General features: G+C 39.1%; 1 protein-coding gene across 2 annotated transcripts in view; it reads right to left on the bottom strand.

The window, feature by feature from the left end:
* The window catches only part of prkcab (protein kinase C, alpha, b), a 217,513-nt gene that overhangs the window by 57,155 nt on the left and 133,021 nt on the right, over positions 1-27,337 (bottom strand). Inside the window, exons 5-9 of one of the 2 annotated variants that reach the window (XM_049468131.1) lie at positions 24,559-24,687; positions 13,247-13,403; positions 12,602-12,736; positions 9,156-9,249; positions 4,831-4,860 (exon numbers count right to left, since the gene is read on the bottom strand). In XM_049468131.1, the coding sequence (XP_049324088.1) occupies positions 4,831-4,860; positions 9,156-9,249; positions 12,602-12,736; positions 13,247-13,403; positions 24,559-24,687 (545 nt within the window). The remainder of the gene's footprint in view (positions 1-4,830; positions 4,861-9,155; positions 9,250-12,601; positions 12,737-13,246; positions 13,404-24,558; positions 24,688-27,337) is intronic. The other variant, XM_049468132.1, reaches the window with a different exon arrangement.

Below are 27,337 nucleotides of genomic sequence, written 5' to 3'. Positions count from 1 at the left end.
TGGAAGCTCACACAGGAAGCTCTCTCTCTCTGTATCTCTCTCTGTGTATCTTTCACTCACTCTCTCTCTTCCTCTCTCTCTTCCTCACTATAGCTTTAACTCTATCTCTCTCTCTAACACGATATCTCTCTCTCTTTGCATATATATATATGCCTGCTTATCTCTCTCTCTCTCTCTCTCTCTCTCTCTTCCTCGATATAGCTTCATCTTTCCCTCTCTTTATCTCTCTATAACTCTGGCTCTCTCTCTTTCTCACTTTAGCTTTATCTCTCTTTCTCTCCTTCTCTTTATCTCTCCCACCCTCCATCCCTTTCTTTCTTCCTCACTATAGCTTTATCTCTCCCTCTCTTTATGTCTCTCTCTCTCTCTCTCTTCCTCAGTATAGCTTTATCTCTCCCTCTCTTTATCTCTCTCTCTCTCTCTCTCTTTCTTACTATAGCTTTATATATCTTTCTCTCCCCTCTCTTTATCTCTCTCTCTCTTTATCTCTCTCTCTCTCTCTCTCTTTCTTACTATAGCTTTATATATCTTTCTCTCCCCTCTCTTTATCTCTCTCTCTCTTTATCTCTCTCTCTCTCTCTCTCTTTCTTACTATAGCTTTATATATCTTTCTCTCCCCTCTCTTTATCTCTCTCTCTCTCCCTCTCTTTCTCACTATAGCTTTATCTCTCCCTCCATCCCTCTTCCTCTCACCCTCTCTCTCTTTCTCACTATACCTTTATCTCTCCCTCTCTTTATCTCTCTCTCTTTTTACTATAGCTTTATCTATCTTTCTCTCCCCTTCTCTCTCTACTCTCCTCAACACAGCTTTATCTCTCTCTCTCTCTCTCTCTCTCACCTTCTTTCTCTCTCTTCCTAACTATAGCTTCATCTTTCTTTCTCTCCCTTTTTTATCTTTCCATCACCCCCCTCTCTCCTCCTTACTTTAGTTTTATCTTTCTTTCTCTCCTTCTGTTTATCTCTTCCTCTCTCCCCCTCCGTCTCTCTCTTCCTCACTATAGCTTTATCTCTCTATCTCTCTCTTTCTCTCCCTCTCTATAGCTTCATCCCTCTATCTCTCCCTCTATCTCTCCTTCTTTCTTTCCCTTTATCTGATGAGTGCCAGTTTCATCATCATGACATTTTTGATGCTCTTTTTTTGCGACTGCGCTTGAGGAAACTTTCAAAGTTTTTTAAAAATGACTTTTATTTCTTAAAGTATTTTTATTTTACTTTTCTTTATTTAGTTGAGTAGTTGTTGTTTCGTCTCATAATCTGGATTCGAACATTACTGAAATATTCACTATTCACTGTATACCTGTAACTCTACCTCTTCACTACTTTACTTTAACTGATGCTCTCAAACACTTTATTAAGAGACAAGAAATTCAAGTAATTAACTCTTGATGAGTTCAGCACAGCTGTTAACTGAAAACCTGAATTCCAGGAGACTCTACCTCATAAAAGCTGACTGAGAAAATCCAGAGAATCTAAAATCTAAAATATATTCTGTTTTGTTTTTTCTTTATTAAATAATTCCATATGTTTTTATTCATAGTTTGGCTGAGTTTAGTATCAATCTACAAAACAGAACATTTTAAAATAATGAAAAACCACAGAATTTAAGGTGTGACCAAACCAAAAACTCTGATTATAGATTTATTGACTGTAAGTAAAAACACGCTCTTAATCCGTATAAAACAGAAAGAGAATAGAAGGACCTCTAGTGGTTGATTATAGATTTACAGCTCACAGCATATTATTATATTATTATATTATTATTACTCATATTTGGATATTAAAATACAATTTAAATCTAAACAAAATCAGATTAACAACATAACATTTCAGCATATCATCAGACAAAAGACAAAATGCATATTATTAATATGAGCAAAAACCCTGTATCTCCTTGTGAATGCAGGGAAACCACATTCTCTTCACACTTACCCAAAAACAGTCTCATGCAGCCCTCTAGTGGTGCACTGGTGTGAGCGCACACCTTCTTTATTATTAATCATGCAGACCAGACCACAGACCATAATAATGCAGTGAACAGTTTATATATGTACATTAATATTATTAATATTAATATGATTAATTCTGTGTGTTCAGTGCAGGGGTTCAGTGCAGAGTCAGGGTTAGAGGGTACGAGGGGTGAGGTGGGGTAGGTGGGTGGGGGTGTGGTGCAGCATTAGGTGTGGATGCAGATGAAGGCATGCTTTAATGCATTAATGTTTTAATGCTTTAGTGCTTCATTTGAGTGCAGTAATTGCAGAAGAATCTGCTGTCTGCAGTCCTGTATAGAGGCCATGCTGCAGACCACACAGCCGCACAGTATATTACATCACACAAATATATATAAATATATGCGTAATATACTGTCCAATCCGCTGCTGCGGTCCGCCCATTCCCATTTACTAACAATCGCCACTCTTATGCATGTGTGTGGAGTGTGTGTGTGTGTGGAGAGTTTGGAGTGTGTGTTGAGTATGTTGGAGTTTGTGGGAGTGTGTGGAGTGTTTTGGAGTGAGTAGAGTGTGTGGGAGTTTGTGGGAGTGTGTGTGCGGAGATTTTGGAGTGTGTGGTAGTGTATAGGAATATGTTGGAGTGTGTGGTAGTTTGTGTGTAAGTGTGTATAGGGTGTGTGGAGTGTGAGGTAGTGTGTGTGGAATGTGTATATTGTGTGTGGAGAGTTTAGAGTGTGTGCTAGTGTATAGGAATATGTGGGAGTGTGTGGGGGTTTGTGTTAGTGTGTGGAGTGTGTGGAAGTGTGTGGGAGTGAGTGGAGTGTGTGGAGTGTGTAATAGTGTGTGGAAGTTTGTGTCAGTGTGTGGGAATGTGTAATAGTGTGTGGGAATGTGTGGTAGTGTGTGGAGTGTGTGGAGTGTGTATATTGTGTGTGGAGAGTTTAGAGTGTGTGGTAGTGTATAGGCATATGTGGGAGTGTGTGGGAGTTTGTGTTAATGTGTGGGAATGTGTAATAATGTGTGGGAATGTGTGGTAGTGTGTGGAGTTTGTGGAGTGTGTGGTAGTGTATAGGCATATGTGGGAGTGTGTGGGAGTGTGTGTGGGAGTTTGTGTTAGTGTGTGGGAATGTGTAATAATGTGTGGGAATGTGTGGTAGTGTGTGGATTGTGTGGTAGTGTGTGGAGTGTGTGGGAGTGTGTATGGAGTGTGTGGGAGTGTGTGTGGAATGTGTGGTAGTGTGTGCAGTGTGGAATGTGTGTGGAATGTGTGGTAGTGTGTATGGAATGTGTGGTAGTGCGTGGGAGTGTGTGGTAGTGTGTGGAGTGTGTGGTAGTGTGTGGGAGTGTGTGGTAGCGTGTGGGAGTGTGTGGGAGTGTGTGGAGTGTGTGGTAGTGTGTGGGAGTGTGTGGTAGCGTGTGGGAGTGTGTGGTAGTGTGTGGAGTGTGTGGTAGTGTGTGGAGTGTGTGGTAGTGTGTGGGAGTGTGTGGTAGCGTGTGGGAGTGTGTGGTAGTGTGTGGAGTGTGTGGTAGGGTGTGGGAGTGTGTGGTAGCGTGTGGGAGTGTGTGGGAGTGTGTGGTAGTGTGTGGGAGTGTGTGGTAGTGTGTGGGAGTGTGTGGGAGTGTGTGGTAGCGTGTGGGAGTGTGTGGGAGTGTGTGGGAGTGTGTGGTAGTGTGTGGGAGTGTGTGGGAGTGTGTGGTAGCGTGTGGGAGTGTGTGGGAGTGTGTGGTAGTGTGTGGGAGTGTGTGGTAGCGTGTGGGAGTGTGTGGTAGCGTGTGGGAGTGTGTGGTAGTGTGTGGAGTGTGTGGTAGTGTGTGGGAGTGTGTGGTAGTGTGTGGGAGTGTGTGGGAGTGTGTGGTAGTGTGTGGAGTGTGTGGTAGTGTGTGGAGTGTGTGGTAGCGTGTGGGAATGTGTGGTAGCGTGTGGTAGTGTGTGAAATAACTACAGTCATGCAAAAAATTGGGTAAACCTAATGAAAACCTTCTTTCCATGTTTTAATAGTATGATTCTTGGTAACACAGTGCTGTAAAAAAGAATTTGAGCCATTAAGATGTGGACCTGCTGGTGAGATTTGGCTCATTGTCCTGTTGCAAAGCCCAAGTACAACTGAGCTTAAGGTCCCTTACAAACAGATGGTCGGATATTCTCCTTCAGCAGCCCCAGATCATCACACTACCACCACCATGTTTAACGTTCAGTATGATGATCTACTTTCTGAATTTATTTGTTAGTTTTACGCCAGATGTAATGGGACACACACCTTCCAAAAAGTTCTGCTTTTGTCTCGTCAGTGCAAACAATATTAATATTTACCCTGTAAAGTTCTGGAGATCAAGTTTTTCAACGATATATTATTTATTGCCAAGAAGCTTTTTGTATTTTTTACATCAAATAAATAATATACCAATATACTTTTTTTGTTGCACTGTTTTAGTATTTGGTACCACTTTAAAATAAGACTCTTTAATGAAGGGTTTATAACTAGTTTATTAAGGAGTTTATTAATGGCTATTAATTAGGGTGTAAAAACAATACTTACTTTTAACTTTTCAATCTGTCTTTTTTCACATGACTGTATGTAAACATATATATATATATGTGTGTGTGTACATATATATATATATGTGTGTGTGTGTGTGTGTGTGTATTTAAGCTTGGCTGGGTGGAAGAACAGTGCATAGCATAACATTCCTGTTAAAGATCTGATTGCATCGTTGTTAGTAAATCTGATTTCTCTGTAGTGGCCAAAACCAATCAGAGAGAAATCAGAGAAAAATCTAAAATAAAAATAAAAAAAAAACAAAGAAAGAAAGATAGAAAGAAAGATATAAGGGGAGGTGCAAGAAAAAGAAAGAATAGCAGGCAAAGGACAAGAAGTGCTACCTTTAAGAAGTGGATATTTAGCTGACAGGCCTATAAGAGAGGAGAAAGACTAGAGCGTTAGTTAGTGTGTGGATATATGTGTGGAGAAGATACACCAATTACACCAAACATAAAGATCTAAAGATCTGTACCAGTGGCGCCACCTCAGCAACAGTCATAGGGAACCTAGCAACCCTGACCATGTGGACTGTTTATATGGCAAACATTACCACTACCAGATTCAACAAAAGCTTCTTCCAACAGGCCATCAGGCTACTCAACCCCCACTGACACAACACACACTGCTTAGGTACCGAGTTAGTCACATATCTATAGCCTATATATTTTTTCATGAGGTTCTGGGTCATTTTCTCTTTTATGTTTTTTTTTTATCCTCTGTGATTTTATTCCTGTCCAGAACTATCATGTGTGTGTTTTTCTCAGACGTCCTCTGAGAAAATTACAGGCTGAATTATCTACTGTTTTTCTCTGAACTCCGTGCTCCTCCGGTAATTTTAGTCCCGTCCGGATGCACATCTCTGAGTTTCGTCTCCTTGCATTTAGTAAAATAAATATTTGTCCACTGCCGCGCACCGTAATTACACTTTGGGTGCGCCATGGTTTCCACGGAGTTCCACGTTAAAAACACAACAGCAAGTGGAAATGGAGGAGCTACTGAATGTGATGTCATGTGACAGAGAAGAAAAAGTTCCGGATGCAGGAGTTTTATCACTGAGTAGAAGTGTGAAATATTTTACACAGACACCCCCCTGAGAAACTAATCCCTAATTTTTTGGCATTTTAGCATCTTGATTTAGGGCGTCTTAGTGTGTCTTTGCTTTTATAAAGACGGGAAAAGTACCTAAGACTTGCGCAACTCTAAATGCAATGCAAAAGTCATGTACTAATTCTTTTAATGAATCATGGGTGTCGTAAATTTTGGGCGTAACGTGAAATAAACCAATCAGAGTGTCTCTTCCTCAACATTTCCTTTAAGAGTCAGGTGAGCTCTGCCTTTGGCAGATTGCTATTTTAACAGTGCAGCTACCTTGATGTGTCACTAACTGTGCTAATTAATCCATAGGGGCCTATTTTTGTGATCTATAGGTGAGACATTAATTGTGCACTGTGCAGATTCATTTAGGGAGTGTCAGTGTGTCTTTGCTATCGTAACAACGGGGAAAGTACACAAGCCGCGCTCAACTAGAAACGCACACAAGGCATGTATTAATTCTGCCTCTTAATTAATCATGGGATTGGCACGTTTTGGGCATAACCTAAATTAAACCAATCAGAGTGTCTCTTGCTCATCATTCTCTTTAAGAGTCAGGTGAGCTCTGACTTTGGTGGATTGCTATTGTAACGGTGCAGCTACCTGGACGTGTCCAACAAACTCTTCTCAGCAGAGGAAACTGAGCTGCTGGTTGACGCTGTGAAGGAGCTCCAGCAGCTCATTTACGGGAACAGCAATGTTATTTTATTTACTATTCTGTTTATTGTTGCCGAGATAGTGATGAACTTCTGACTGTAGGCGTCTGTCTAGGATGTATTCAGTCAGTGGAGCTCCTGTGTTTTCTGTTACCAAGATAAACAAGCAAAACTCCAGAAATGTACCTGAACACACCTCATTTCCAGAACACCACGCCCATCAGTGTAGATATATTCAGAAGCTCTGCTGCTGTTTAAACCAGACAGGAGGAAAATAGGAGTGAAAATAAAACTATGTATGGTGTAATGGTGGATAATGTGTATAGAAACTACTTCTTATCAGAAAAGATCCCGACAGTGCATCCTATATCAACACCACCAGGATTTGGTACCACTTTGTGTGCCGGGTCTTGTTTCCATGGCGATGCAGAGTTTGCCCGTGGATGCTCTGGCACTGTGGGAACGCCAAGGCCACGTTCACCACGGAAAAAACGTGAGAATTAAACCAGAAACTGAAGATCTGAAGATCTGCTCACGTTATTTTATATTCCACAGAAAAGACACGAAATGATAAAATCAGATTATTAGAGTCTGTATTACTGAAAGAGTGCAGAATTAGACTGTTTACACAATCAATAATCACTCAATAAGTACCGGTTGTCTGTTTTTGCATAAATATTCGGATCAATACAAGCAAACTGGCTCTATCTAATCAATTATAATCTAATAATTTGGATTAATAACATAATAGATCAAGAGAAATCTTTATAATTATTTTCATTAAAACAATAATTTAGATTATAAATATTTGTGAGAAATAACATGCTAAACAATTAATAGTTATACCATATGGGATCAATAGTAAATCAATCACTTTCATCAATAACATGCTGATCGAATAACAATAATACAAAATAAATACTAAGCAAATATGATTAATATCATACCGAATCAGTAAACGCATTTCTGACACACTGTCGCACCCAACTAGTGCCCTCTAAGCAACACCACAAAAACCACCTGGGGTACCATAGCAACCAACCTGCAACCTCTTACCAACCACAGCAACATCAATTACCAACCATAACAAAGCAATCACCCTGCAATCAGAGCAAGACTAATACAGCAACCACCTCATAACTAAGCAACAGCATAACAACCGCTTACAATACCCTAGCAACGACACTGCAACCACTTAGCAGCCACCTAGCAACACCTTAGCAATCCATTGGCAACATCATAATGATCACCTGGGAGACCATAGCAGCCACTGAGCAACATCACAGCAACAACAACCACATCATGACCAATTTTAAACGCCATAGCAACCATTAAGGACAACAACCACTTAGTAGCCACCTAGCGACACTGGCACTAGCACCTAGTAGCAATATCATAATAATCACATGGGAGACCATAGCAGCCAACTTGTAACAACTTAGCAACACCATAGCAAACACCTCATAGGCACTTAGCAACAGCATATCAACCACTTTTGATCCCATATTAACCACCATGCAACCATCAATAGCAACACCTTGGGAATTCCTTATCAAAATCATAATAATCACCTGGGAGACCATAGCAACCACCTCACAACCAGTTAGAAAAAGCATAGCAACCACTTTCGATTTCCTTTAATCTTCTTTAATAATTAAATATAATATGTAATTAAGTGTAGTGATGTACAGAATGATTTACAGTATCCAGCGCTAAACAGATAAATGGAGGGAAACAGATTGGTGTGTGGTAGTGGAGTAGAGAAACCCAACACCGGCACCCGGCACCCGGCACCCGGCACGGGTCCTGGTGCTGGCGAGAAGCCTGACCCAGTGTAACAAACCCGGCACTCGCTCCAAAACACTCGCTGAGGCTGCTGTCGCCATGGAGACCCTACAGCGCCTTTGCTCAGCGGCTGGTGCTAAAACCCGGCACGGTTTCTGCCTCCCCGTGACTCTGAGAAAACCGTGACTCAGCGAAGTGCCACTATATACACTATACATCCATGGTTTCAGTGAGGTGGATGATAGAAGTTGGACAAAAATGGCAAGACCTGTAAAGCTAAGCTATATATATATATACAGGTGTTGGAGAATAAAACTGAAACACCTGGTTTTAGAGCACATTAACTGATTGTGGTGACGGACAGTTCTGGTGGAAACAGGAGAGTTGAGGTGCACATTGAATTCTGCGTGATTTGATCAGCCGTGGTTTTATGTTTTTTGGATACAATCCGGGTTAGCACCCGAACATCCCTTTCAGACAGCTTCCTCTTACAGCGTCCACAGTTAATCCTGTTGGATGTGGTTGGTTCTTCTTGGTGGTATACCATGGCTCTTGATGCATCACAAAGACTTGCTGTCTTGGTCACAGATGCTCCAGCAAGACGTGCACCAACAATTTGTCCTCTTTTGAACTCTGGTATGTCTCCCATAATGTTGTGTGCATTGTAATATTTAGAGCAGAACTGTGCTCTTACCCTGCTAATTGAACCTTCACACTCTGCTCTTACTGGTGCAATGTGCAATTAATGAAGATTGAACACCAGGCTGCTCCAATTTAGCCATGAAACCTAAAATCCCACACTAAAATGATGACAGGTGTTTCAGTTTCATTGTCCAACCCCTGTAGATCCAGATGGAGACTTTTATTTTTGTCCAGGCAGTGTATGCATACTGTATATATATATATTTTATATCACCACTGCAGTTCCTGAGATCTCTCTATGCTGAGATCTATTCTTGGCTGGTCAGTTAAGTAGGTTTTGTAGCTCCTGAGCTCGAGCACATAAAAACCTCTGTACTCAGTTCCTCTTGTGTAACACAGAGTCAATCAGGGACACATTCTCTCTGGAACATCGATGACGCAGATCCCCACAAAATACTCAACTCCAGAGCACAGACTGCACAGTTACTCACCTCAAACTTCTGCCGTAACTCCAGGTTAATGTCGTCCACTTCAGGAATGGGAACGTTATAGTACTCGCCCTCCTCCTGATTCAGCATCTTATACCTGCAGAGAAACGAGAAGCTCTTTCATTTTTAGCATCAAGCTAAAGACTTCAACAATATTATTACAACAATACACTATTAAAAAACTTAAACACTTAAAATTATTCTCTTTAAACTGATTTTCACGTCAGCTGAACACAAAATAAGGAATTGCACCGTAAACATTATTAAAAATTGGTCTGACTAAATAATTTGTGCAAAATATACAAACTGTAGTTGAACCCCAGTTGAAGCAAAGCCAACCGTCACACCGTAGCCTTTTCTAGATCTTGTGTTTTTCCTTTCTCTGTCGTTCCTGTCCTGATTTTATTGTTAGCCATAAAAATCTAACAACAAAAGACACAAACAAACAAAAGAAAAATACCTAGAAGCTTGGCAACGCAAGAACAAACAAGACTGAGGATCAAGACAGGTAAAAAAAACAGGTAAAAAAGGTAAAAACAGGTAAAAACAGGTAAAAAAACAGGTAGAAAAAAGGTAAAAACAGGTAAAAACAGGTAAAAAAACAGGTAGAAAAAAGGTAAACAACAGGTAAAAGAACAGGTAAAAACAGGTAAAAGAACAGGTAAAAACAGGTAGAAAACTGGTAAAAAAACAGGTAGAAAAAAGGTAAACAACAGGCAAAAGAACAGGTAAAAACAGGTAAAAGAACAGGTAAAAACAGGTAGAAAACCGGTAAAAAAAAAAAAACAGGTAAAAAAGAGAAAAACAGGTAAAAACTGGTAAAAAAAAAACAGGTACAAAACAGGTAAAACAGGTAAAAGAACAGGTAAAAAAACAGGTAGAAAACACGTAAAAAACAGGTAAAAACAGGTAAAAAACAGGTAGAAAACAGGTAAGAAGCAGACGAGAAACAGGTAGAAAACAGGTAAAAAAAACAGTAAAAAACAGGTTAAAACAGGTTAAAAACAGGTAAAAAAGAGATAAGAAACTGGTAAAAAAAAAAAGGTTAAAAAAAAGGTAAGAAACTGGTAAAAAAAAAACAGGTTAAAAAAACAGGTAAAAAACAGGTAAAAGGTCAAATGGTCAAAAAGCAAAATGTGTCAAAAACATGACAAAAAAACATCAGAGAACAAAGAAACACGTGGGACTCAATACTAGTTCCTATTAGAGTTTAGATTATCTGCCCAACCCAAACTCAGACCCAAATTTCCCACCAATTTCCTCGGGCCGGGTCGGGCTCAAGACAATTATGCTTAAAATTATGCTTTTAAATAAAAATCAATTATTTTTCGCATTGTTGGTGTTTTAATATTTTAGAGGTCTGTGCTTCTTCAGTGTTGCAATGTTCATTAACATCATTCTGAACAGATTTCACTCATTCAAACATCCTAAAAAAATGTTTTTAAAAAGCTTTTTTATTTTTATAGCTCTACTTGCTAAATCTCATGATCTCAGTCTCTTATGTCAGTTAATATTCGGCAATATTAGTATAGCTTCTCTAAATCAGTATAAGAGGCAAAACATTCATATTAGTAGTAGAGCTGAGTGATATGGCCCAAAAAAAAAAAAAAAATCTTTGACTTAAAAAATAAAAATTTCGATTTTCGATTTAGATCGATTTTTTTCCCCTACTAAAATCTCCTAAAAGTTGCTAAATGACGTCATCTCCTAATTTGCATAATACATGTTTTTAAAGCTGTAAAGGATTAATATTGTGAGAGAAAAAAGTGAGTAAAAAACACTCGAAATATGTAAAAAATAATAAAAATCTTCTGTTGCTTTTTAAATAGGCAGTCACGCCTCAAAATAACTTTATTTTTACGTAAATTACATAAATCAGTTTTTTTGCCGTGTTGTTAAATGTTACTATAAGAGCAGTTTTTTATTTTATTTTTATTTTTTTTAGCTTTCTTAAGTTTTCTTTATTTTCAAACCTATTATAGACAAATTGATGAATAGCTTTTTACAGAGCTTTTTTTTAATTGATTAATCGCCCAGCTCTAATTAGTAGAGATCTAAAACCAACACACACACTTTCACACACGCCTCAGCTGGTCCACACACACACACACACACACTCTTCCTGGTCTCTGGTGATTAGAGTGTGTTAGAGGGTCTGCAGTGTTCTGGTGGATGCAGCAGTGCCGGGTCATTAACACTGATCAGTGTGTGCGGAGGTTAAGCACTATCGTACACCAGCCTTCCACGAAACCCCGCCCACATGCAGCGCCATGCGTTTAATTCATTATCCGTACTGAGGTAACGAGAAGAGCCGCCCGGCTGCCAATAGATTAACACCATCTCAGGATTTAAGACTAAGGCTTAAGACTAAGATGCCCAATGCCAAGCATCAGCTAGAAAGGTATGAAATTCGTCCATCTCTAATATGTTCTAACGATCATTATACCACAGTTAGTTCCGACCCTGCAATGTGATTGGCTGGGAGGCGTTCTATGAGTGTCGTTATCAGCCGGTAATGCACTGTAACCGAAATAACTCTCCATGTATTACTCTGCCACATACAGGTAGGTAACCTAGCAACGATGCAGCAGCACTTACAAGCCAAATACAAACCAAATGCGATGTCATTATACACCACTGGGAGGCATTATCAACCACCAATATCAGGTTAAGAGTTGTTAATATTAAAATTAAGGCTTAAGAGCATATATTTTCCAGGTAATATCGGGTATTTTAAGCTGAATGAAAGGCGTTATCCTATTTTTTTCCTATCTTTAACTCTTTAAAATCTTTCAATAAACAGTGATAATGGACGTATGTAGGTAATTAGGACGTATGGAAGATGATTGACCACTAATTAAATATGTTATTAAATAGATTCATCCATATCTATTATAAACAACGCCAGTCTAAAATCATTACCCACTCCTTGCTGTGTGTGTACTTTTCCCGTTGTTACGATAGCAAAGACACACTAAAACCACCTTGAACCAAGCTGCACGGTGCACGATTGACGGCTCGTCTATTTAAAGATCGCTAAAATGTCAGCCTACAGTGTTCACTCTCCCCGAGCTTCTGATTGCTCACGCCTGGTCTGTCTTGTATAAATACCACCCTGTTTCTGCTGTTTCCCTGCCGGGTATTAAATCTAGTTTTATACCTCTCCTACTAAGCGTTTCTTTTGTTTGTTTCCTATTTTTGCCGACCTGATTTTGTGTTTTTATCTAGCCTTTTATCTGTTGGATTCCAGATGAATGATCCTTTTGCCTGCTGACTCTCGTCATTTTGATTTTGACCCTGCCTGTCTCTGACTACTTCTGTAAGCCTATCCCTTGTGTTAATAAATAGTTTGATTGGTTCTTGGTCTGGCTCGCGTGACATTCAGTGCTGATATGATTCTGGAATCACTATAAATTCTTAATTTAAAAGTGAAATAAAAGTGAACTCACCAGCCACTCACTGGTGCTTTAATCAGCTCCGACACTCCGAACGACATCGAGCCCATGAAGTCATTTCTGGTGGTTCTGTCCCAATCCCACACCTCTATCGACAATCTCCGTTCTTTATCTGCAGCCTTTAGTTTACTGCACACACACACACACACACACACACACACACACACACACACACACACAGAGAGAAAACAAGTTATCGGACCATTAAACCCTCTTAATCATTTTTAATATATAACATATTTTGAGGAATGCACTGAACAATTGGCAGCTAAACGTATTTTTTGGCTAAAAAACAAATAAATACTTAGTATTTGGTTTAAGTAAGTGAAAATACTAAATCATTTATACAGAACAATAATGTTATGATGTTAGAAAATATAGTCAAATCACATCTACCAGGGATTCTGTTTCTTTTTAAATTAAAATATACAAATAAAGGCTATTGAATGGTTTTAATGGTTTAAAAAGGTGGCAAAATGAATGAAAAACTGCAAAATAAAACACGTTCAATTTTAGCTAATCAACCAAATGTTTCACTTTGTTCAGTTTCAGCCCCAAATTGTAATTTTAGAGCATCCCTACTTATTATAGTCGTTTTAATAATGATCTGATTTAATCAAACTTTAACCAGTAACTCACAATGTGAAGGACTCGTTCCAGGTGGGGTTGAGGGAGGAGCGGATGGTCCTGGTTTTCTGCTTGGTCTCGTTTTTGGGGTCCGGGATCAGTTTCAGTTTGACGTACGGGTCTGAAAGTCCGTTTGGGTCCATGGGAATTAAGTTTCGCGCTTCTCCAACTGAAAATAAACAAAGAACGAAGAGATTGATAACTTTTATTATCAGTTTTATCAACAGACGGCATGACTAAAAACACCAAGTTGATTGACCAGCATAACCAAAAAGACCAAATTGGTTGACCAGTATGACCAAGAAGTCTACTTTTATTGACCAGTATGACCAAGAAGTCTACTTTTATTGACCAACATGACCAAACAAAACAAGTTGTTTGACCAGCATGATTAAAAAGACCAAGTTAATTGACCAGCATGACCAAAAAGACCAAATGAATTGACAAGTATGACCAACAAGAACAAGTTGTTTGACCAGCATGACCAAGAAGACAAAGTTGGTTGATCAGCCTGACCAAAAAGAGCAAACTGGTTGACCAGCATGACCACAAAGACCCCATTCATTGACCAGCATGACAAAAAAGACCCTATTCATTGACCAGCATGACTGAAATAACCAAATTGTTTGACCAACATGACCAAAAAGACCAAATTGTTTGGCCAGCATGACCAAAAAGACCAAATTGGTTAACCAGTATGACCAAGAAGTCTACTTTTATTGACCAACATGACCAAAAAGACCAAGTTGATTGACCAGCATGACCAAGAAGACCAAGTTGATTGACCAGCATGACTCAGAAAACCACATTTATTGACCAGCATAACTAAAAAGACCAAATGAATTGACAAGTATGACCAACAAGAACAAGTTGTTTGACCAGCATGACCAAAAAGACCAAATTGATTGACCAGCATGACTAAAAAGACCAAATTGATTGACAAACATGACCGAAAAGACCAAACTGATTGACCAGTATGACCAAAAAGACCAAATTTACTGACCAGCATGACCAAAAAGACCAAGTTTCCTGACCAGCATGACCAAAAAGACCCCATTCCTTGACCAGCATGACCAAAAAAAAGACCCCATTCATTGACCAGCATGACCAACAAGACCAAACTGGTTGACCTTTTCAAAGCGTTGCTAAACGTTCTTATAACATTCTTTGTTAGTTGGGTTAATGCAATGCAATCAATCATGGCCATTATTAAATACTTTAGACACAATACCAGCTTACTTCTACTGTATTTCCATCAACAACCAGCTTAAACCATCTAAAATAACCCTGGATGTTTTAACAGGGATGTTTGTCTTTATTTTGTGCTGAAAATCTATAAATTAACCCAGATTTGTTTGAAATTGTCTGGATAAAATGCTCAGCTCGCTGGGAGACAAGATAAAAGAAGACACAGAAACATAATCGTCCAATTTCCCTGCTAAAACACGTCAAAGCCGAGATAATGAACAGCACAACAACGGGAAGCTGCTGAAATAAACGACAGCGATCGCATTACACATCAAACCGCATGCAGTAATGCGCTGCAGCGAGAGTTCACAACACCCCTGTAATCAACGCCGCCAACCGCAATTACACACCACTCCGAGAAACACCTACAACAATCAAACCAACCAATCAGTGAGGGCAAACATCTATACGATAACAATGATATTATGATACTGCTATTCTGTTATACTCAATATCAGAGGTATTAACTACCTATATACAAATACTTAGTTTCATTACTTAAGTAAAATTGTAGGTTATCAATACTTTACTGGAGTAATTACTTTACATTTTCACACAATTATCTGAACTTTCTACTCCTTACAATTTAAAAATAGCCTCATTACTCCTATTTGATTTCATCTCGTTTTCAGCACCTCCGCCAGGAAAAGCACCCCCTCTCGAAAACGTATTTCTAAGTAAAGTTAAAGCGGATTAAGCGGATTTATCAAGAAGATTTATCAAATGCATATGTGCTGCCAAGGGAGGGTGCTTTTCATGGTGGGGGTGCAGATTTAGGCACTACTATGGTGCTGAATTCAGCACCCCCGCCAGGAAAAGCCCCACCTCTCGGGAGAGAATGCAGGTGACGTTTCTTTTTCCTTATTTCTTATGAGTCAGCAAAGCTTAGAAAATCATCTTGAGTATTTCCATTTTCTAAGTTAAGTTAAACTCAAGAAGACGTGAGGTGGTGCTTTTCCTGGCGGGGGTGCTGAATTCAGCATAACATCAGCTTCTCATCATTCAATAAAACCCCTATCCAGATAAATCTCTCCATCCAGATAGAGTGAATCTGATTGTGATTGGATGTAGAGAAGTATAAACATGTACCATTCCAACTCCCTATTGGTTCATACTGTGACCCATCACACCTGCACACGTCCTGTGAGGCAAGTCTTAGGGAATTTAGCATGCCTATGTTTCAGCTCTTACTAAACTTAACATTGTAATAATGTGTGCAGCATTTGGCTTTGCATTGTCTTGTTGAAAAATGCATGAATGTCGCTGATGACATGTTTAATTTATTTATTGTATGTTTCAGTATGAATATTTTTTAAAGGGGACATATATAATGCAAAACTCACGTGAAAAAGCAAACAAACAATTCATCTGTTTCTGTGGACTTTACACAGAAACACAGAAATTACACAGTGCAGTAATAGCCAGCAGACTTCTTCTGAGGGAGGGATCTGTACCTATTGTAACTGTGTTTCTCTCACAGTTAAGCATCAACTAGTTTGTTTGCATTTTGCCATTTAGCACAAGCTAACACTAACAAGCTTTTATGCTTATTTGCATAAAAGTGACAGAGCTCCTAAACGGCTCATTCTGAAAGGGATTAAAACTGGTAAGAATGAAGCTGGTGAGATATTTATCTTTAGAACTTCTTTAACATGTTTAGTGTAGACCATAGACCTACAATATTCTAACATGTGCAAAAAGAGGTGTAATATGTCCCCTTTATTAATTTAAAGTACTCTTTAAAAGGCTGCCATTTCTTTATTACATAACAATTATGTAATAAAAACACTTTTAACATAAAATAACACATTAATATTGTTTATCCCAATTATTATTTTCTGCGACAAAACTTGAAAAAACTAATCAAAAGCTAAATTGTGAGGCCTAGAGTGAATTAAAATATATATAAATATAAATAAAACACAGTGTGAAAATTAATTGTGAAAATCTTAAATGAATTTACAACTGTAATGATCTCCACAACCAAAAGGTGGCGACTAAACACTTTTTTTATGGAATTAAAATATTTCCAGTAAGACTGGCAACAGCAGGACCACATCTCTCAAATTTATATCTGAATTCTGTATGAAATGTGAATTATTTCGATTTAAATGCATATAAAAGGACATTTATACATTATTACATATTATTACACATTATTAAACATATTATAACACATTAATAAACATTATAACACATGATTTAATGCTATTTTAGCCCTGTTGTTGCTGGTACGATGCTGGAGGTCAGTGTCCAGTAAGGCGTTATATCCCTCCTGACACAAGTTCACCCTGAACTTTATTAACCCTTTGAACTCTAGTCTGTTTTGTTGCGTTTTTGTTTTTCAGTTCTCTCTCTTTCAGGTGTTATAACACAGTAATTATATCAGACAGACACATGCCCTGATCTCTTTTACTCCAGAAGACATACGGCTGCTCAAATATATAATCATTTAAAATGTAAAAGGAAGCAGAATTGTTATATTTTCCTGGAACTGATCATGTTTTGGTCAGAATTAACTTATTTTTGAATGTATAGACTTTAAATATATTCACACCTAAGATATCTTTTAAAAATGGTTAGACTAGAGTGTTTATGAGTTGAAAGCATAATAATATTGATGATTTAAGTTCATTACATGGCTTATTAATTATTACTTTGATAAAATACATGAAGAAACAGCATCAGGCGGATTTATTTATCTTGATAATCATTAATCACACCTCTAGGATACATGTAGATTAAATTACTAAAAACCTGACACTCAGAGCAGCCTATGCCTTTCAGTATTTTAATCAGGAAACACAAAGAAAACATATACAAAAATGTAAACTTTTTATAGTCTAAATAAATAAAAATTTAGTTTAGTGCAAAATAACTACTTGATAAAAATGTGCAAGTAAAATAAAAACTGTATAAAGTAGTGCGCACACCATACCTAGCTTTAGTTTGAGTAAAGCAGGTAGTTTCACACTGTTTTTTTCTGTGGACACTTTTGAGTCTTTATTTACTGATATTATTTGGTTTGAAACATCATATAAATATGTTTGAAGCACTAAAGGTAAATAATATTGGTTGGGGAAGGAGATTTTTCACTTTTTTAGGTGTTTTTCTCTCAATGGGTTTCTTGTAGATTTAGCTTTACCGCACTGGGATGTGATCACTATTTTTAGAAAGAGTAAGCTCCGCCCTTTCTAACCATATATGGATTATGTTTATGTGTGAAGGGATTCCAGAGTAATTAAGCTGAGAACACAAGGTGAGATTTTGGGTGTAAAATCTGTCTGTAGGGTTTTAAGGCTTAATAATGGAGAAATGCTGAAGATTCTTCAGGATTAAAGTCAGATTTTTCAGGTTCTTTAGCTTCAGAGAGCGTCAGATTCCTCGTGTTCATCAGAACAGAACAGAACCGAGGGAGAGAAAGAGAAGCGCAGATCCCAATGCTGTTGTTGCTTGGCTACAACATCTAAAGAATCCTCTCTTTTTTCTTCTGTTTCTTCTTTTCATCTATCTCTCCGTCTGTCTGTCTGTCCGTCTCGTTCCTCCGCCACCGCCGCTGTGGTGCAGAAGCTGTGTGAGATGTGTGTGTGTGTGAGATGTGAGATGTGTGAGATGTGTGGTGTGTGTGTGTGTGTGTGTTGTGAGATTTGTTATGTAAGTAATAAGGCATGGCAGGAAGCGCATTATCACTATATTGTATATTCTCCAATCACACGCCTCTGGCTTAACGCCTCAAACACCCAGAGGATCACGACTCTACAGTGATAATGGAACCCCTCAGAGTGTGTGCACTATTATTGCACGCTTACAAAACTAAAAAAATGTGTTAAAAATTGGTTAAAAATTGGTTAAAAGTGGAAAAAGATGCTTTAATATCTTTTTTTAAGCTAGTAAAAGTCAAACAGTAACCGTGCGTCCACACCGAACACGACGCGAGTGACAAAGCAGCCGGAAGTCATTCATTTTCAATGAGAACGAGCGACAGGAAGCGGGCAGTTTGAGCGACGCGAGAGAGTTGACCAGAACTTAACTTTATGCAAACAGATTCTCATATGTTCGGCCTGAAATCGCTGCTCTGATTTACGGTTCCTACTGAAGATTTATTCCGCCAGCAAAACGGAGAGAACAGAACTGAACTGAGCTGATCTGAGGTAAAATACTCCACTTCACCAGCAGCTACCCCACTATACTACTATCCTTACAGAATTACCTTATTTAATAGAAAACTATATATTAAAACTAAGGAAATATTTATTAAATTAACAGAACGATTTATGAAAACTAAGGGAATATTTTTTTTTAATTAACAGACCCTTTTATTGAAACAAAAGGAATTATTTATTAAAGTTAACATAATGATTTATTACAACTGAGGAAAGTATTTTACAGAAAGATTTATTAAAACTGAGGGAATTATACAATTATTAAATTAAGAGAAAGACTGTTTATTAAATCAAGAGGATGATTTAATATATTTAAGTAAACATATAAATTACATCCAAGGAATTATTTATTACAATAAGTTAACAATATTTTAAATTATGGACAAATTAAGAGAATGATTTACTACATTATATAATACATGTATTATATTTAAGTAAACCCATATATTGTAATATGAAATAATTATGTTAAATAATTGTACTTAATAGTAGTTATAAAAGATATAAAGATTTATATAAACATCTGTAGGACTGTTTAATGTTTAGGAATTGTGTAGAGAGGCTGAACCCATGTTTCTGTACGTGCCGTATTCGGAAAACGCCCACCAGCGACAGCTCGTTCTGAGTGAGACACGCCTCCAAGCGACTCATCAGGCGACACAGAGCGATTTTATTGTGTTCGGTGTGAACGTACAGTAGTAGTGGTGGCAAATCTCTAGGCACCTTACAATTGGATTCGATTTTTATCCAGAGTTCTGTGATACGATTATAAAATGATTATCAATTGATGCATTTGATGCACTTTTTAATACTTTATAATATAATACAGAAACTAAGTATGAACTAATGAATGGTACTGCATTAACACCCAAATCCCTACTATTAACTACTAGAGAGTACTGAGTAAAGTTGTAGTAAAGTGGTTTTAGTGAATATAGTAACTCTGTATTGTAGTAGAGAAGTGGGCGGAGCTTCTAGACAATCTCTACAGTACAGAGTTACTATATTCACAAATACCACTTTACTACAACTTTACTACTGTACACAACACAAGCCTTATGTTCACCATGACCAGAAGAAGCTCCGCCCACTTCTCTACTACAATACAGAGTTACTATATTCACTAATACCACTTTACTACAACTTTACTACTGTACACAACACACGCCTTATGTTCACCATGACCAGAAGAAGCTCCGCCCACTTCTCTACTACAATACAGAGTTACTATATTCACTAATACCACTTTACTACAATTTTACTACTGTACACAACACAAGCCTTATGTTCACCATGACCAGAAGAAGCTCCGCCCACTTCTCTACTACAATACAGAGTTACTATATTCACTAATACCACTTTACTACAACTTTACTACTGTACACAACACACGCCTTATGTTCACCATGACCAGAAGAAGCTCCGCCCACTTCTCTACTACAATACAGAGTTACTATATTCACTAATACCACTTTACTACAATTTTACTACTGTACACAACACAAGCCTTATGTTCACCATGACCAGAAGAAGCTCCGCCCACTTCTCTACTACAATACAGAGTTACTATATTCACTAATACCACTTTACTACAACTTTACTACTGTACACAACACACGCCTTATGTTCACCATGACCAGAAGAAGCTCCGCCCACTTCTCTACTACAATACAGAGTTACTATATTCACTAATACCACTTTACTACAACTTTACTACTGTACACAACACAAGCCTTATGTTCACCATGACCAGAAGAAGCTCCGCCCACTTCTCTACTCTACAATACAGTTACTATATTCACTAATACCACTTTACTACAACTTTACTACTGTACACAACACAAGCCTTATGTTCACCATGACCAGAAGAAGCTCCGCCCACTTCTCTACTATCACTATAAGCTGTGGATATTAATGGTAATGCATTCATACAGTGTTTTTAGTCTATATTATGTGCAGATGTCCTCAATCTGACCTTTATTCTTCACACAGTGAAATCTGGGAGTTTTTTGTAAGTTGTGAGTTTTGTTCTGAGTCTGGCTGCTGATGCTTGGTGAAGGTCACTGGAGGTCAGGGAGATGTGAGTGTGGGAAAGGCTGGATGTGAAGAAGGATGTAGTGAGTTTCTGTGTTTTATTGAGTTTATAAAGATCATGATGTTCAGCGCTGAGGTCAGGAGGCTGCCGGCTCCTCCAGCCCGGGTAAGGAGGCGGCGGGGGCATCCGAGTTCAGAGCTCTGAGCTGAAGTTGATTTAATCTACCCAGTCAAGTGTAGAGCACTACACACACACACACACACACACACACACACTCACACACCGCAAACAAACAGCCCGTAGCAGATTAGACTGGGTTTCTGGAGCTGAACTCCAAGATGTTAATACTCGTAGAGTGGCAGCCGAGCCAGTCCTGAAGAGCCACATCGCAGCAGTGTCTGATCTCCAGCCTTTAATACCACAAGGCTCATTGCTATTTTACCCCCCTCCAACAGTCTATTTTTACACCTTCCTCTTGTCTGGTTTAAACAGCAGCAGATCTTCTGAATATATCTACACTGATGGGCGTGGTGTTCTGGAAATGAGGTGTGTTCAGGTACATTTCTGGAGTTTTGCTTGTTCATCTTGGTAACAGAAAACACAGGAGCTCCACTGACTGAATACAACCTAGACAGACGCCAACAGTCAGACGTTCATCGCTATCTCGGTAACACAGGCGCTGTGCCGAGCCGAGCGTACACCCCCACTTATTACACACACATGAACACACAGCAGCACAAACCCAACTTTTACAACAATAAACAGAATAGTAACTAAAATAACATTGCTGTTCCCGTAAATGAGCTGCTGGAGCTCCTTCACAGCGTCAACCAGCAGCTCAGTTTCCTCTGCTGAGAAGAGTTTGTTGAACACGTCCAGGTAGCTGCACCGTTACAATAGCAATCCACCAAAGACAGAGCTCACCAGAATGATGAGCAAGAGACACTTAAAAATGATTTTCTCTGGAATATAATCAAGAGGAAGATGGATGATCACAAGTCATCAAACCAAGAAGAAGCTGAACTGCTTGAATTTTTGCACCAGGAGTAAAGCAGCATAAAGTTATCCAAAAGCAGTGTGTAAGACTGGTGGAGGAGAACATGATGCCAAGATTCATGAAATAAAACTGTGATTAAAAACCACCAGGATTATTCCACCAAATATTGATTATTTCTGAACTCTTAAAACTTTATGAATATGAACTTGTTTTCTTTGCATTATTTGAGGTCTGAAAGCTCTGCATCTTTTTTTAGTTATTTTAGTCATTTCTCATTTTCTGTAAATCTGTGGATCTGGCTGAAGGTTCTGTAGCGCGGGGTCTGGATGCCCGTCAGTGTGGGCATCAGGGTATTAAGGCGGAGGAGGGAAGGCAGATGGCACTATCACCTTTACCAGGCTGGAGGAGGCTAACTGAGGTGATGCCAGGCCTGGGTCCTGCCACAAGGTGATCCCAGCGGGCACTGCCACGCAACATGTGACCACCCTGCATCAGCCGGGCTTCAGGCCAGACATCTGGCATTCAGATACAACAGAGTGAGAGAGAAGAGAACAGCACCTGCTGCTGATGCCAACGTCAGTGCCAGTGTGTGAAAAAATATCATATTTTTTTCACTATAAGGCACATTATGATGCTATAAAGCATCATTATAGGAACATCACTATAAAACCTAAAAATTACTATAATATAGAGCATCTAATTACTCCATAAAAAATCAACAATTACATGTTCTGCTAAAGAGATATGTTTTTTTACAGTAGTAAGGAACTGGGTTGCCGCCATGTTTTCCTTCTAATTCAGCAGGTCTCTGCAGGGAGCAAGGGTAGTTAACTTAGTTGAATAAAGCTAAGCTAAGTAAACAAAACTGTAGTCACTTTCTTTTGAAGTCAAACGAGTGCTGGATGTTAATCTACACAGATTTCTCTCCTAAAAACTGTATATTTGGGTGAATAAAACGCTTTCGTTTATTTACAGTAAGCTTAGATTCCCGAATTTCTCCAGCACTAAGGTTGGAGCATTGCTAGCTGGGGTTAGCAGAAGGCTACAGGTTGATAACACTCACCTCTGAATGGCAAAAGAGCTAGTGCTTAGCGGCTAATGCTAACAATGCTCCAGCCCCAAAGTGGCTATACTGCTCCTTACAACCTGCTGTGGTTAGCGGCTAATGCTACTGTACTAATACTGCTTCAGCCTTAGTGCTGGAGAAACTTTACTGAAATCTCACGCTTAACTGCTTTACTGGTAAAATTAGGCACAAACATAAGGCACAGCGGATGATAAGGCGCACTCACGCTTTTTGAGGAAATGAACAGATTTTAGTGCTCCTTATAGTCCAAAAAAAATATATATATACAATATAAAAAATTTTGCTTAGTTACACTTATATATATCGCCTTTCTAGAAACCCAAGAATGTGCTACATTTACGCACACACACACACACACACACACACTAGGAAAAAGCGACAGCCAATCACGCACAGCCTACTCTCAACCGGAAACCACCGCCCACCTGTAGAACTGCATCCAGCACTGATGCATTAACCCACATAATCAATCCAAGTGCCAATCCATCCACAACAGGACAATTTCGAGGTTTAAATTTACCTGATTTCCAGAGTCTGTCTCATCTGTAACTATCGATTACACTCTCTCAGACTCTGGCTGCTGATGGAGAACTGCTGTCTCATCTGTAACTATCAGTTTCAATCTCTCAGACTTTGGCTGCTGATGGTGAACTCCTGTCTCATCTGTAATTACGTTTACACTCTCTCAGACTCTGGCTGCTGATGGCGAACTCCTGTCTCATCTGTAACTACTAGCTTCACTCTCTCAGGCTCCGGCTGCTGATGGCGAACTCCTGTCTCATCTGTAACTACTAGCTTCACTCTCTCAGGCTCCGGCTGCTGATGGCGAACTCCTGTCTCATCTGTAAGTACTAGCTTCACTCTCTCAGACTTCGGCTGCTGAAGGCGACCTCATGTCTCATCTGTAACCACCAGTTTCACTCTCTCAGACTTCGGCTGCTGAAGGCGAACTCATGTCTCATCTGTAACCACCAGTTTCACTCTCTCAGACTCTGGTTGCTGATGGAGAACTCTTGTCTCATCTGTAACTACTGGCTTCACTCTCTCAGACTTCGGCTGCTGAAGGCGAACTCATGTCTCATCTGTAACCACCAGTTTCACTCTCTCAGACTCTGGTTGCTGATGGAGAACTCTTGTCTCATCTGTAACTACTGGCTTCACTCTCTCAGACTCTGGTTGCTGATGGCGAACTCCTGTCTCATCTGTAACTACTAGCTTCACTCTCTCAGGCTCCGGCTGCTGAAGGCGAACTCATGTCTCATCTGTAACTACTGGCTTCACTCTCTCAGACTTCGGCTGCTGAAGCCGAACTCATGTCTCATCTGTAACCACCAGTTTCACTCTCTCAGACTTCGGCTGCTGAAGGCGAACTCATGTCTCATCTGTAACCACCAGTTTCACTCTCTCAGACTCTGGTTGCTGATGGAGAACTCTTGTCTCATCTGTAACTACTGGCATCACTCTCTCAGACTCTGGTTGCTGATGGTGAACTCCTGTCTCATCTGTAACTATCGGTTATACTCTCTCAGACTTTGGCTGCTGATGGTGAACTCTTGTCTCATCTGTAACTACCAGCTTCACCCTCTCAGACTCCGGCTGCTGATGGCGAACTCCGGATCACAGTGGCAGTGCTTTAGTCCACTAGACCACTCAGCGGTCCACCCCCATATTGAATATTTTTATATTTATTCCACTGTTTAATTGTATTTTTATATTATAAGCTATAAAGCCAAAAGTATGAGGACACACCCTTATATTTTACATATAAATATCAGTCAGATAAAGGTATTTTACCTGTGATGTGGAGTCTGTCTCCGCTGACCTCGATCTTGAGGTAGAGGCGTCCCCTGCGTTCGGTGTGGTCCGTACCGCACAGGCTTGGCACATTCATCACACACTGCTTATGTACATTCATATCACAGGCTGAGAGAGAGAGAGAGAGAGAGAGTAAAGTAAGCATCCTTAGGGTGTGTGGATAAGAAAACATCTCTCATTAATGCGTTATTTTGGTGTTTTACTGCAACTGCAAAAGGCTAAGCTCATAAGTACACTCTCTAAAAAATGAAAACTAATGCAGCGAGAATTTATATCAGAAGATATATGATTATGAAATTAGAGTGAAAGAATGATAATAAATACATGTATTGGGTAAAACTGATGAAATACAATTGAAAGGAGCTCTAGTTTAGACCCTGTTGAAGCCTCTATATGACCCGGATATAAGATTGAGATTATTGAGATTGAGATGGTTGGGTATGGAGGAGGTTCTACAGGTTCTATATGGATCCTGCAGCACATTTACCCACAGATGTTGCTACAGCTAGGCCTGTAGATCCTGTAGCTCTACACTTGTAGGTTGAAGCTGAAGTTCAGTCAGTAGAGACTCTAGCATTACTGCTATGAGACTCACTTTAAGTGCGTATTCTCCTCTATAGAGATTCTCTGGCTTCACTAGTTCTCATGTGCTTTTAATTCTGGCCTGTTTTCGTGATGAAACGTGTTTTTTGTAGAGTATCCAGATGAGTAAGCAGTTTACCACTGTGAAAAATCATGTAATTTTAACCCTGTGTCGCCGATCAGATATGTAGCGTGAAACTCAACTGTCAGACCTTAGCCCATGTCTGTCTTGTGTTTCTCCCTCATTTGGTCCCTTGTTCTCCTGCTCTGTTTACCTGTCATGTGTTCCCAGCCATGTGCTACTGTTGTGTTTTTGTCCCTGTCACCTCCCTGTCTCCGCCCTAGCCCCACCCTAGCCATTAGTGTTGTCACCTTGTGTCTTGTTTGTAACCCCACCCCCTCATTACCAGTCCTCACCCTCCTTGTGTATAAATTGCCCCTTGTATGAGTGGTTTCTTGTTGAGTCTTTTGTATCCATGTCCTCTGTATTGATGTTTGTTTATGGGTTTTGTAGTTTGCAGTCATTTCATCTTTGAATGTTTCTTTACTCCAGGTCTGTTTTGTTATCTTAGTAAGTGTTCCTAGTTTGTTCATTTTGTATTCTTAGTGTTTTCTAGTTATTCTATGCTAAGAGTTATGTTTTTAAGTTTCAAGTTTCAAGTTCCTGAGTTTCTCTTAGTCTTTGTTAAATATATATATATATATATATATATATATATATATATATATATATATATATACATATATATATATATATATATATATATATATATATATATATACTAGTCTTGTTTTTGGGAGTTTTTTGCGCTACCCGTGTTTTGTTTTCTGTTTTGTTTTTATTTATCTTGTTTATTAAATTTATACATTTATATCTGCACTTACGTCAATCCCTCCTCATTCGTAATTAAAAACTGTAACTAACTACTCAACACTATTCTGAGTATTCCTTTATTTTAGAACGGAGAATAATGAATTTTTCTAAAAATACAAAAAAAGCAAATAAAGCATGCCTGTTCACTTTAATATTTTTAGTCAGTAGAGACTCTAGCATTACTGATATGAGACTCACTTTAAGTGCGTATTCACCTCTATAGAGATTCTCTGGCTTGGCATCGCTAGTTTTTGTGTGCGTTTAATTCCGGCGAGTTCTTGTGAAAAAACGTGTATCTGAATATCAGCCAGGTAAGTATGTGCTTTACCACTGTGAAAAATTGTGTAAACAAATGTGGCTATTCTATAAAAGAAGAGTGAGTCTTCTTCTATGACTGGGGGTGAATGGAGCTAAAAGCTAAAAACTTTAATTAAAAATTGTGACAAACTACTAAACACTATTCTGAGTATTCCTTTATTTTAGAAAGTAGAATAATGCATGTTCTTAAAAAAAGCAAATAAAGCATGTCTGTTAACTTTAATTTTTCTACAGAACACTAAACAGGGGTTAGTCAGTAGAAAGGCTATAACATTACTGATATGAGACTCACTTTAAGTGCGTATTCTCCTCTATAGAGAATCTCTGGCTTGGGATTGCTAGTTTTTGTATGTGTTTAGTTCTGGTGTGTTCTTGTGATGAAAACGTGTTTTTGGAGTGCACTCAGGCGAATCAGCGATTTCCATTGTGAAAAATCGTGTAATTTGTTGTGTAATCGTGTAAAAATAACAAAAGTATCTCTCACACGACGGTAGCTCCGCCCCTCTTTGTCTAATGTACAGATTGTAAAGGCTGTAATCTAGACTTTTCGTGCTTTTTCCCTCACACCAATTTATTTCAATCTGCTTTCATTAAGAGCTGTGATAACGCCGCCCCCCGGCCCCACAGTGAGAGATGGATGGCTGGCGGTACACAATAAAGACAGAAGGCCGGGAGGGGGTTGTAGGAGGATGGCGAGGGCAGATAGGGAAGGATTCCGCCTCAATTAAACCGCCGTCTTTACAGGAGCGCCGCTAATCCCATTTGACCTCATTATGCGGATGTGAGGGAAAATCCATCACAGCCCGGAGCTCCGGCGCCTTCGCCGCTCCCAGACCCAACAGAACCGAGACGCGTCTCAGTTCCAGATACTGTAAGAGTGTGGAGAGATTTGCATCTCTCGCTCTCCGGACTCAACGCCTCAGAAATTTCACCCACATAAGAGAACAGATGCTCTTAATCTACTGTATAATCATTAACGAAAGA

Source organism: Astyanax mexicanus, chromosome 19 (assembly GCF_023375975.1).
Source record: "Astyanax mexicanus isolate ESR-SI-001 chromosome 19, AstMex3_surface, whole genome shotgun sequence".
Taxonomy (NCBI): Eukaryota; Metazoa; Chordata; class Actinopteri; order Characiformes; family Acestrorhamphidae; genus Astyanax; species Astyanax mexicanus.
The sequence above is the reverse complement of the archived record's forward strand: the minus strand, read 5'-3'. Positions and strand labels throughout refer to the sequence as shown.